At 44.0% G+C, this 13,306-nt stretch overlaps 1 protein-coding gene across 1 annotated transcript in view; it reads left to right on the top strand.

Annotated features, from left to right (window-relative positions):
* Positions 1-422: 422 nt before the first annotated feature.
* LOC311103265 (tubulin-specific chaperone D-like) overlaps positions 423-13,306 on the top strand; it is a gene marked incomplete at its 3' end in the record, with an annotated part of 51,451 nt that continues 38,567 nt past the window's right edge. Inside the window, 8 exon segments of the mRNA XM_084144799.1 lie at positions 423-503; positions 1,019-1,211; positions 1,417-1,467; positions 1,576-1,673; positions 4,480-4,581; positions 10,489-10,635; positions 10,752-10,807; positions 10,982-11,114. Of these exon segments, the coding sequence (XP_084000925.1) occupies positions 1,028-1,211; positions 1,417-1,467; positions 1,576-1,673; positions 4,480-4,581; positions 10,489-10,635; positions 10,752-10,807; positions 10,982-11,114 (771 nt within the window). The 5' untranslated portion in view covers positions 423-503; positions 1,019-1,027.

Raw genomic sequence — 13,306 nt, 5'->3', positions numbered from 1 at the left:
TGCCCATTCACCCTCTGAATGGCACACATACACAATCCATGTTTCAATTGTCTCAAGGCTTAAACTTCCTTATTTAACCTGTCTCCTCCCCTTCATCTACACTGATTGAAGTGGATTTAACAAGTGACATCAATAAGGGATCATAGCTTTCAACTGGATTCACCTGGTCAGTCTATGTCATGGAAAGAGCAGGTGTTCTTAATGTTTTGTACACTCAGTGTATTTTAATTTTAATTTTCATAATATACATGAGGTGAGATAATATTTCCACCTCTGAATATGTCTGATGCAAGAGATTGAAGAGACATGCATGATGCATGAACCTCTTTGGTGTGGCGCGTCACTCATTAACGAAACGCTTTTTGTCCCCATTCGCTTAATGTACTGTAGGGTGGAGCAACGTGCAAACTTCACAACAAGATAACAGACATCGGCAACTGCGTGAGCGTCATCATCCGAAGTTATAATAATTCATTTTCTGGACAGAATTTTCATAACTACAGGTATGCATTCATAAGCTTACGATAACCAAATGTATGAGCTGTGTGTGTTCACTGATCACTCAAATTCTGTTGGATTTATGTTGCCACTTGCCAACCAACAGCACTAGCTAGTTAGCTAGCATCATTGGCTAGTATCGGCATGGATAGAACCAATTCATTGACACGCCCATGCTAGGCGTCACACTGTTAAATAATATAATATAATATATAATAATATAATATAATATATAATATGCCATTTAGCAGACGCTTTTATCCAAAGCGACTTACAGTCATGCGTGCATACATTTTTGTGTATGGGTGGTCCCGGGGATCGAACCCACTACCTTGGCGTTACAAGCGCCGTGCTCTACCAGCTGAGCTACAGAGGACCTGTTCTCATCTAGCTATGAAAACTACAAGGCAAACTAGCTACACTTGCTAGCTATTATGAAGACGTGTTTAAACATTAGACAGTAGACATGCATATAACCAAGTGCATGAAATGTATCAAATCTGTCATACCGGTAATCTAGGCAAGTACAATGGCCCAGACCGACATGGATTCCGGGGAGGATGGAGGCGGCGGCGGGGAGCCCGAGGTGATCGCTAAAGCCAGTGTCTTGGGAGGTTTTACAGAGAGCACTGAGATTCGATCCCTGATCTCCAACCTACCAGAGGTTCACGAGAACATCGTGACACTGGAGTCAGCCATAGAGAGGTTCCTCGGTGAGATTCATACTGTACATGTTTAGTCTGTTGTTGTGGCTTGATCCAGTCTTGCATTGAACAGTCTGTGGGCTTTAGGCCTGAATGATTGTACTAACTACAGACATAAGTCGTAATAACACATTCAGAACCTATACATACCACAATCATAAGCAGTCAAAGAAAAGTCAACAACTTTATGTTGACCAGTTTTTTTTTTCTACAGTGATAATGGACCGTTATCAAGAGCAGCCCCATCTTCTGGATCCACATCTGGGTAACAACACACACACACACACGCACAGCACATGATCTTCTGCATTAGTGAAACGTGCGTTTGTTATGATCGCATGATGATGACAGTGTTTCTTTCCTGTGATCACAGAGTGGATGTTGAACCTGCTGTTGGACCTCATCAGGAGTGAACAGTCTCCTCCTCTACTGGTTCACCTGGGCTTCAAATTCCTCTTCATAATCTCCAAGGTAACTACAGACATCTCCAGGGTAACTACAGACATCTCCAAGGTAACTACAGACATCTCCAGGGTAACTACAGACAGAGGTATTCAGCTACATCATCTCCAAGGTAACTACAGACAGATGTATTCAGCTACATCATCTCCAAGGTAACTACAGACAGATGTATTCACCTACATCATCTCCAAGGTAACTACAGACAGATGTATTCAGCTACATCATCTCCAAGGTAACTACAGACATATGTATTCATCTACATCATCTCCAAGGTAACTACAGACATGTATTCAGCTACATAATCTCCAAGGTAACTACAGACAGATGTATTCAGCTACATCATCTCCAAGGTAACTACAGACAGATGCATTCATCTACATAATCTCCAAGGTAACTACAGACAGATGTATTCACCTACATCATCTCCAAGGTAACTACAGACAGATGTATTCAGCTACATCATCTCCAAGGTAACTACAGACAGATGTATTCAGCTACATAATCTCCAAGGTAACTACAGACAGATGTATTCATCTACATAATCTCCAAGGTAACTACAGACAGATGTATTCACCTACATCATCTCCAAGGTAACTACATACAGATGTATTCAGCTACATCATCTCCAAGGTAACTACAGACATGTATTCAGCTACATCATCTCCAAGGTAACTACATACAGATGTATTCATCTACATCATCTCCAAGGTAACTACAGACAGATGTATTCACCTACATCATCTCCAAGGTAACTACAGACAGATGTATTCAGCTACATCATCTCCAAGGTAACTACAGACATGTATTCAGCTACATCATCTCCAAGGTAACTACATACAGATGTATTCAGCTACATCATCTCCAAGGTAACTACATACAGATGTATTCATCTACAGTGCAGTCGGAAAGTATTCAGACCCTTTCACTTTTTCCACATTTTGTTACGTTACAGCCTTATTCTAAAATTGATTAAATCGAAACAGGTTTTTAGAACATTTTGCAAATGTATACAAAATAAAATAATGAAATATTACATTTACATAAGTATTCAGACCCTTTACTCAGTACTTTGTTGAAGCAACTTTGGCAGCGATTACAGCCTCGAGTCTTCTTGGGTATGACGCTACAAGCTTGGCACAACTGTATTTGGAGAGTTTCTCCCATTCTTCTCTGCAGATCCGCTCAAGCTGTATCAGGTGGGATGGGGAGCGTCGCTGCACAGCTATTTTCAGGTCTCTCCAGAGATGTTCGATCGGCTTCAAGTCCAGGCTCTGGCTGGGCCACTCAAGGAAATTCAGAGACTTGTCCTGAAGCCACTCCTGTGTTGTCTTGTCTGTGTGCTTAATGTCATTGTCCTGTTGGAAGGTGAACTTTCGCCCCAGTCAGAGCAGGTTTTCATCATCGATCTCTGTACTTTGCGCCGTTCATCTTTCCCTCGATCCTGACTAGTCTCACAGTCCCTGCCGCTGAAAAACATCCCCACAGCATGATGCTGCCACCACCATGCTTCACCATAGGGATAGTATTGGCCAGGTGATGAGCGGTGCCTGGTTTCCTCCAGATGTGATGCTTGGCATTCAGGCCAAAGAGTTCAATCTTGGTTTCATCAGACCAGAGAATCTTATTTCTCATGGTCTGAGAGTCCTTTAGGTGCATTTTGGCAAACTCCAAACGGGTTGTCATGTGCCTTTTACTGAGGAGTGGCTTCAGTCTGACCGCTCTACCATAAAGGCCTGATTGGTAGAGTGTTGCAGAGAGTGTTGTCCTTCTGGAAGGTTCTCCCATCTCCACAGAGGAACTCTGGATCTCTGTCAGAGTGACCATTTGAGTTCTTGGTCGCCTCCCTGACCAAGGCCCTTCTCCCCCGATTGCTCAGTTTGGCCGGGCGGCCAGCTCTAGGAAGAGTCTTGGTGATTCCAAACTTCTTCCATTTAAGAAAGATGGAGTCCACTGTGTTCTTGGGGACCTTCAATGCTGCAGAAATGTTTTGGTACCCTTCCCCAGATCTGTGCCTCGACACAATCCTGTCTCGGCGCTCTACGGACAATTCCTTCAACCTCATGGCTTGGTTTTTGCTCTGACATGCACTGTCAACTGTGGGACATTATATAGACAGGTGTGTGCCTTTCCAAATCATGTCCAATCAATTGAATTTACCACATGTGGACTCCAATCAAGTTGTAGAAACATCTCAAGGATGATCAATGGAAACAGGATGCACCGGAGCTCAATTTTGAGTCTCATAGCAAAGGGTCTGAATATTTATGTAAATAAGGTATTTCTGTTTTTTTTTTTTAATACATCTGCAAAAAATTCTAAAAACCTGTTTTCACTTTGTCATTACGTGGTATTGTGTGTAGATTGATGAGGAAAATAATTGATTTAATCAATTTTAGAATAAGGCTGTAACGTGATAAAATGTGGAAAAAGGGAAGGGGTCTGAATAATTTCCGAATGCACTGTACATCATCTCCAAGGTAACTACAGACAGATGTCAAGTTGGTGGTTTGATGAACCACGCTCCTATGATGAGTAACCTTGACTGAGACCTATAGACTCGTGTTAGCTCTTCAAGCTAATGTCTTGGCTTTAGCTCAGCGGTTTAACGCTATTGTGTCACCCAGGTTTGAATCCAGTTGGTCACACAGATAGCAAGATTTCAGTTCACGAAGCCAAGCGTTCTGTTGTGTGTGTTGATTCAGTGGCGTCTTACCCTACAGTCTCAGACTAGCGTTAGAAGGATTGTGCTAGCTCAGCTTTCTCAGCCTGTGCAGTTGTGACAAGCCAGACTCCCTGGTGTTTTTGTCTTGGCCAGGTGAGAGGGTATAAGATCTTCATGCAGCTCTTCCCCCATGAGGTGGCTGATGTCCAGCCAGTCCTGGACCTCCTGTGTCGACAGGACCCCAAAGACCCAGAGGTGAGCCTGAATTCCTTAATTACAAGACCTCAATGGAAGGTGAGTCTGTCACTTCCTAGCCCAGTAGCTAATGTAGACCCCCTGATTTCTCATGTTACAAGACCTCAATGGAAGGATAACCCTTAAAAAAAAATTTATTTTTTATTTTTGGGGGGGTAGATCAGCTTAATATTGCAGATAGATTGTATCTTCTATCAATGTAATTGTCTGCATCACTTCCAATCCCCCATGTTTTTTATATATATACTCCCCTTTATTACTTTTCAACCCTGCCATCCTTTCCCTACTTGGGGTAAATTAGTGAACAACAATGCCCAGGCCTCTACTTCCAGCCTATACTTACTATCTACACCTTATGGACAGAGTTAATTTTACAATAATTATATTATATATATATATATATATATAATATATATATTATTATTATTATTATTTTATTTTTATTTTTTTTTGCTCCTGAACTTCTTTTACTCTCAACCTCTCCGATCATTTTCATGATGTCCATCCGGTTTGCTTCTACATGCCATATCTTTCTAACTGTGCTCTTTCCCAAAAGCTCCCAACATACAACCTACAGTGGGGGAAAAAAATATTTAGTCAGCCACCAATTGTGCAAGTTCTCCCACTTAAAAAGATGAGAGAGGCCTGTGATTGTCAACTATGACAGACAAATTGAGGAAAAAAAATCCAGAAAATCACATTGTAGGATTTTTTATGAATTTATTTGCAAATTATGGTGGAAAATAAGTATTTGGTCACCTACAAACAAGCAAGATTTCTGGCTCTCACAGACCTGTAACTTCTTCTTTAAGAGGCTCCTCTGTCCTCCACTCGTTACCTGTATTAATGGCACCTGTTTGAACTTGTTATCAGTATAAAAGACACCTGTCCACAACCTCAAACAGTCACACTCCAAACTCCACTATGGCCAAGACCAAAGAGCTGTCAAAGGACACCAGAAACAAAATTGTAGACCTGCACCAGGCTGGGAAGACTGAATCTGCAATAGGTAAGCAGCTTGGTTTGAAGAAATCAACTGTGGGAGCAATTATTAGGAAATGGAAGACATACAAGACCACTGATAATCTCCCTCGATCTGGGGCTCCACGCAAGATCTCACCCCGTGGGGTCAAAATGATCACAAGAACGGTGAGCAAAAATCCCAGAACCACACAGGGGGACCTAGTGAATGACCTGCAGAGAGCTGGGACCAAAGTAACAAAGCCTACCATCAGTAACACACTACGCCGCCAGGGACTCAAATCGTGCAGTGCCAGACGTGTCCCCCTGCTTAAGCCAGTACATTTCCAGGCCCGTCTGAAGTTTGCTAGAGTGCATTTGGATGATTCAGAAGAGGATTGGGAGAATGTCATATGATCAGATGAAACCAAAATAGAACTTTTTGGTTAAAAACTCAACTCGTTGTGTTTGGAGGACAAAGAATGCTGAGTTGCATCCAAAGAACACCATACCTACTGTGAAGCATGGGGGTGGAAACATCATGCTTTGGGGCTGTTTTTCTGCAAAGGGACCAGGACGACTGATCCGTGTAAAGGAAAGAATGAATGGGGCCATGTATCGTGAGATTTTGAGTGAAAACCTCCTTCCATCAGCAAGGGCATTGAAGATGAAACGTGGCTGGGTCTTTCAGCATGACCATGATCCCAAACACACCGCCCGGGCAACGAAGGAGTGGCTTTGTAAGAAGCATTTCAAGGTCCTGGAGTGGCCTAGCCAGTCTCCAGATCTCAACCCCATAAAAAATCTTTGGAGGGAGTTGAAAGTCTGTGTTGCCCAGCGACAGCCCCAAAACATCACTGCTCTAGAGGAGATCTGCATGGAGGAATGGGCCAAAATACCAGCAACAGTGTGTGAAAACCTTGTGAACACTTACAGAAAACGTTTGACCTGTGTCATTGCCAACAAAGGGTATATAACAAAGTATTGAGAAACTTTTGTTCTTGACCAAATACTTATTTTCCACCATTTTTCTGCAAATAAATTCATTAAAAATCCTACAATGCAATCCTTTAGCCATTCCTGGACCTGTGTCCAAAAACAAGCTACAAATGGACAGAACCAAAACAAATGATCTAATGATTCTGTCTCTTCACAGCAAAATCTGCAGAGCTGGGAAGATTGTATCCCCCATATAAATAACATTCTATTGGTAGCAAGAATTTTATATAATAATTTAAATTGAAAGATTCTAATTTTTGAATCCGGTGTCGTTTTGCGTGTCAGTTCATAAACACTATGCCATGGGATCGGTACGTCAAAAATCTCTTCCCAACTATTTTGCAATCTATATGGGACGGCTGTCAATCCTTTGGTCCTTAAGTGAAACTGATATACTTTTTTATTTATCACAGTTTTCCTTAACTAATTATGTTCTTTAATGCAAGGCCGACAGACAAGATCCTTACTTTCTCCCCCTTCCACTTTCCTCTTCCACTTTTGCGGTAAGGCTGCAATTATTTGGTTGTAATTTTGGGTAGAGCAGACATTTCCATATGTTTTTGTTAGCTGCATGTGCGACATAACTCCACCAGTCCTACCGATGATATCATTTACGAAGATTATACCTTTCTTAAACATTCTGTCAAAAAATAAAGGTTTTTTGACTATTAGTATATTTGAATTTAACCATATGTCGTTTCTGGAGGATTCAATTGAAATTGCAACCAACTTTCTATGGCTTGTTTTAGAAATAGTGATATTTGGGAGATTATTTCCTTTTCAAATAACTTAATGTGAGAGGTTGTAATCTGAATAAAGGGATAAAGGCCATTCTTGAACATTGGGTGAGACAATTTTACTAATTTGCTTGAGAACCAGTTCAGATTTAAGTATAACTTTTGTATGACTGAAGCTTTTAGTGATAGGTCTAATGCTTTAATATTTAATAATTTCTGTCCTCCGAATTCATATTAATTATATAAATAGGCCCTTTTAATTTTGTCTGACTTGCCGTTCCAAATGAAATTGAATATTTTTTTTCTCATATAATTTAAAAAACTGTTCGCTTTACTTGAAGGGGTACCTTTTTATAAAGTATACATTTATAATCATTACATTGCACATTCATAAGCAGAGTATCCATTGCTTTTACCCTCTTGTTGCTTAGATTAGGCCTATAGTGATTTAGCTAACTTGAAACTGTTTACTTCCAAGTTGTTTAATGTATCATATGTGTAGGAGCTAATGTTTGTCTTTGTGTTGGCCCTGTCTGTATCTTGTTATGGTTACAAATGCAGAGAGAGAAACGATAACTTGGCTTTATACACGGGGTACCAGTACTGAGTCGATGTGCAGGGGTATGAGGTAATTGAGGTAGATATGTACAGTCGTGGTCAAAAGTTTTGACAATGACACAAATACTAATTTTCACAAAGTCTGCTGCCTCAGTTTTGATGATGGCAATTTGCATATACTCCAGAATGTCATGAAGAGTGATCAGATGAATTGCAATGAATTGCAAAGTCCCTCTTTGCCATGAAAATGAACATAATCCCAAAAAACATTTCCACTGCATTTCAGCCCTGCCACAAAAGCACCAGCTGCCATCATGCCAGTGATTATCTCGTTAACACAGGTGAGAGTGTTGACGAGGACAAGGCTGGAGATCACTCTGTCATGCTGATTGAGTTAGAATAACAGACTGGAAGCATTAAAAGGAGGGTGGTGCTTGAAATCATTGTTCTTCCTCTGTTAACCATGGTTACCTGCAAGGAAACACGTGCCGTCATCATTGCTTTGCACAAAAAGGGCTTCACAGGGAAGGATATTGCTGCTAGTAAGATTGCACCTAAATCAACCATTTATCGGATCATCAAGAACTTCAAGGAGAGAGGTTCAATTGTTGTGAAGAAGGCGTCAGGGCGCCCAAGAAAGTCCAGCAAGCGCCAGGACCGTCTCCTAAAGTTGATTCAGCTGCGGGATCGGGGCACCACCAGTGCAGAGCTTGCTCAGGAATGGCAGCAGGCAGGTGTGAGTGCATCTGCACGCACAGTGAGGCGAAGACTTTTGGAGGATGGCCTGATGTCAAGAAGGGCAACAAAGAAGCCACTTCTCTCTAGGAAAAACATCAGGGACAGACTGATATTCTGCAAAAGGTACAGGGATTGAACAGCTGAGGACTGGGGTAAAGTCATTTTCTCTGATGAATCCCCTTTCCGATTGTTTGGGGCATCCGGAAAACACCTTGTCCGGAGAAGACAAGGTGAGCGCTACCATCAGTCCTGTGTCATGCCAACAGTAAAGCATCCTGAGACCATTCATGTGTGGGGTTGCTTCTCAGCCAAGGGACTGGGCTCACTCACAATTTTGCCTAAGAACACAGCCATGAATAAAGAATGGTACCAACACATCCTCCGAGAGCAACTTCTCCCAACCATCCAAGAACAGTTTGGTGACGACCAATGCCTTTTTCAGCATGATGGAGCACATTGCCATAAGGCAAAAGTGATAACTAAGTGGCTCGGGGAACAAAATATCAAAATGTTGGGTCCATGGCCAGGAAACTTCCCAGACCTTAATCCCATTGAGAACTTGTGGTCGATCCTCAAGAGGCGGGTGGACAAACAAAAACCCACAAATTCTGACAAACTCCAAGCATTGATTATGCAAGAATGGGCTGCCATCAGTCAGGATGTGGCCTAGAAGTTAATTGACAGCATGCCAGGGCGGATTGCAGAAGTCTTGAGAAAGAAGGGTCAACACTGCAAATATTGACTCTTTGCATAAACTTAATGTAATTGTCAATAAAAGCCTTTGACACTTATGGAATGCTTGTGATTATACTTCAGTATACCATAGTAACATCTGACAAAAATATATCATAACAGTAAAGCAGCGAACTTTGTAAAGACCAATACTTGTGTGTCATTCTCAAAATGTTTGACCACGACTGTACATATAAACAGTAGCAGCAGCGTATGTGATAAGTCAAAAAAGGGTCAATGCAGATAGTCCGGGTAGCTATTGGTTAACTATTTAGCAGTATTATGGCTTGGGGGTAGAAAATATTCAGGGTCCTATTGGTTCCAAACTTAGTGAATTGTTACCGCTTACCGTGCGGTAGCAGAGAGAACAGTCTATGACTTGGGTGGCTGGAGTCTTTGACAATTTTTCGGGCCTTCCTCTGACACCGTGGCCCAGTGATGTACTGGGCCGTACGCACTACCCTCTGTAGCGCCTTGCGGTCTGATGCCGAGCAGTTGCCATAACAGGCGGTGATGCAGCCAGTCAAGATGCTCTCAATGGTGCAGCTGTAGGACTTTTTGAGGATATTTTCAACCTCCTGAGGGGGAGGAGGCGTTGTCATGCCCTCTTCACAACTGTGTTGGTATGTTTGGACCACGATAGATCCTTATTGATGTGGACACCGAGGAAGTTGAAGCTCTCAACACGCTCCACTACAGACCCGTCGATGTGAATGGGGTTGTGCTCGGCCCTCTGTTTCCTGTAGTCCACAATCAGCTCCTTTGTCTTGCTGAGGGAGAGGTTGTTGTTCTGGCACCACACTGCCAGATCTCTGACCTCCTCCCTATAGGCTGTTTCATCGTCATCGGTGATCAGGCCTACCACCGTTGTGTCGTGGGCAAACTTAATGATGGTGTTGGAGTCGTGCGTGGCCACGCAGTTGTGGATGAACAAGGAGCACAGGAGGGGACTAAGCACACACCCCTGAGGGGCCCCCTATGTTGAGGGTCAGCGTGGCAGCTGTGTTGTTGCCTACCCTCACAGCCAATTTCCCCTCTAGGATTCAATAAAGTAAATTCAAATGTTTCTCTCCTTGCCCCTTCCTGCCAGACCTGGGAGACCATTACATGTTGGTGCTGTGGCTGTCCATGACCTGTCTGATACCGTTTTGACCTTTAACCCTTCCTCTGCCCCTTGTGTTAGACCTGGGAGAACCGCTACATGTTGCTGCTGTGGCTGTCTATGACCTGTCTGATACCCTTTGACCTCTCCCGTCTTGACGGTCACCTGACCTCTGACCCCGGCCAGGCCAGAGAGCCAATCATGGACCGCATCCTGGCTGTCGCCAAGGTAACTAATTCCAGCCTCTCCTGCCGGTGGGCAATGTTCCGCCGTGTTCTCCCAGGTCCAGTCCATGTATGATGTATTTAGTTTGTAGCTAACCATTTCTCTGTTGTTATTTCCAGTCTTACCTGATGGTCAGTGATAAGTCCAGGGATGCTGCCTCTGTGTTGGTATCAAAGTGAGTGTTCAACCTTATTGTTTAAAACCAAAAAAAGCAACATTTGTGTTGCATTTCATGTTCTAGCCAGAAGAGGGCGTACTTGTACTTGAAGATGCCTAGGTTCATACCTCGGCCACACACAGTTTACAGATTGGTCCTAGCGTGTTGTCATCTAACTGCCTGTGTTTGCAGGTTTGTGACGCGTCCTGATGTGAAGCTGAAGCGACTAGGAGACTTCCTGGACTGGAGTCTGACCACCATCTCTCAGGCCAGTGACCAGACCTTGGGAGGTACTGTGATTCTGGACTGGGCCCTGCAGTCTCTGGTACGACACACACACAAACACACACACACACACACACACACACACACACACACACAGTTCGTCTGTCCGTGAGTGCATGTGAGTGTGGATTGCAGTGATCAGCGTGAAGGCCTAGTTTACAAGAGCCTACATGTATGTTTGTGGGAGATCATAGCTCTTGTGGGTTTGGCAGGTTTGGCAGGTGTATAGTGCTGCACCTGTTGTGAGTGTTTGATGACTGGTCCCAGACCTGTTTTAGGAGCTGGTATCCCAGACCCCTAGGGGTTGGCTATACAGCACAAACAGAACTAGGATCAGTGTAGTAGTCTATAGAGGTGCTGTGGCCTAACTAACTAACCCCCAGTCCCTCACGCTCTTCCAGCTTGTCTTTCTCTTTCATCTCTTCCTGTCCTGTAGTTGTGCCGTCACCAACCTCCTTGATTAAACAGTGGATTAGTCCATTTTTTCAGGTTAACTCTTGTGTTGTGTCAGTTAGTCTAAAATGCTAATTTAATGCAACCCTCAAGCGAGCAGTGTGTAAAAGTCATATTATTGGCGTTGAAACTGGCGCTACCTGTTTTCAAACCGTTTCTCCTTCTCTCTGTGCTTCTGTAATATGACTGGGAGGGGAAACCGGCTTGTCTCTATGTGGCACTCAGAGCGTTTAAAACTGGCTCTGTGTGTTCTGACGGCCCAAAGGGGCTTAAACTGGCTCTGGTAAACTTTTTGTTTTGCAGAGTTGCATTTTGAATTTCGCCATGCAGCAAAACTTCAAAAGAGCCACTGAGAAATGGAGAAAGAGACAGAGAGTGTTATTAGAAGAGTGGTTAAGATGAACCTTTTATTGGTTACTTTCAATGCCAATGTAAGTCCTTGCTGCTACAATGTAAAGACATGGAGAAGGTAGAGGTTTGTGGTGCTTTAACCCCAAACAACATGTTGATCGAACCCTTAAAAGGGCAGGAGGCACAACATTATGAACAAAACAGGTGTTGGAATTTCACAACTTTAAAGGAAAATGTATTATTTTGATATCCTCCACAATATTGATGTTGTTGCCCTGTCTCTCCTCCCTCTCTCCTCTCTGTCCTGTCTCCTGTCTCTCCTGTCTCTCATCTCTCTCCTGTCTCGCCTGTCTCTCCTCTCTCTCCTGTCTCTCCTCTCTCCTGTCTCTCCTCTCTCCTGTCTCTCATCTCTCTCATGTCTCTCCTCTCTCCTGTCTCTCCTGTCTCTCCTGTCTCTCCTCTCTCTCCTGTCTCTCCTCTCTCCTGTCTCTCCTCTCTCTCCTCTCTCCTCTCTCTCCTGTCTCTCCTCTCTCCTGTCTCTCCTCTCTCTCCTGTCTCGCCTCTCTCTCCTGTCTCTCCTCTCTCTCCTGTCTCTCCTCTCTCTCCCATCTCTCCTCTCTCTCCTCTCTCCTGTCTCCTCTCTCCTGTCTCTCCTCTCTCTCCTCTCTCTCCTGTCTCTCCTCTCTCGCCTGTCTCTCCTCTCTCCTGTCTCGCCTCTCTCTCCTGTCTCTCCTCTCTCTCCTGTCTCTCCTCTCTCGCCTGTCTCTCCTCTCTCGCCTGTCTCTCCTCTCTCCTGTCTCGCCTCTCTCTCCTGTCTCTCCTCTCTCTCCTCTCTCTCCTCTCTCGCCTGTCTCTCCTCTCTCCTGTCTCTCCTGTCTCTCATCTCTCTCCTCTCTCCTCTCTCTCCTGTCTCTCATCTCTCTCCTCTCTCACTTTTCTCTCTCCTGTCTCTCCTCACTCTCCTCACTCTCCTCTCTCTCCTGTCTCTCCTGTCTCTCCTCTCTCTCCTCTCTCTGTCCTGTCTCTCCTGTCTTTCATCTCTCTTCTGTCTCTCCTCTCTCTCCTCTCTCTCCTGTCTCTCCTCTCTCTCCTGTCTCTCCTGTCTCTCCTCTCTCGCGGTCTGCGTGCTGTCGTGTCTCTCCTCTCTTCGTCTTTCCTGTCTCTCCTCTCTCTTCTCTCTTCTCTCCTGTTCCTCTCCCTGTTCTCCTGTCTCTCCTGACTCTCCTCTCTCTCCTCTCTCTCCTGTCTCTCTTTGTCTTTCATCTCTCTTCTGTCTCTCCTCTCTCTCCTGTCTCTCCTGTCTCTCCTCTCTCCTCTCTCTCCTTCTCTCTCTCTCTCTCTCTCTGTCTCTCTCCTCTCTCCTGTCTCTCCTCTCTCTCTGTCTCTCTGTCTCTCCTCTCTCTCTCTCTCTCCTGACTCTCCTCTCTC

The sequence above is a fragment of the Coregonus lavaretus genome (assembly GCF_964263955.1).
Source record: "Coregonus lavaretus genome assembly, chromosome: 28".
In the NCBI taxonomy this organism is placed as follows: Eukaryota; Metazoa; Chordata; class Actinopteri; order Salmoniformes; family Salmonidae; genus Coregonus; species Coregonus lavaretus.
Note: the sequence above shows the minus strand (reverse complement) of the source record. Positions and strands in the feature narration are given on the sequence as shown.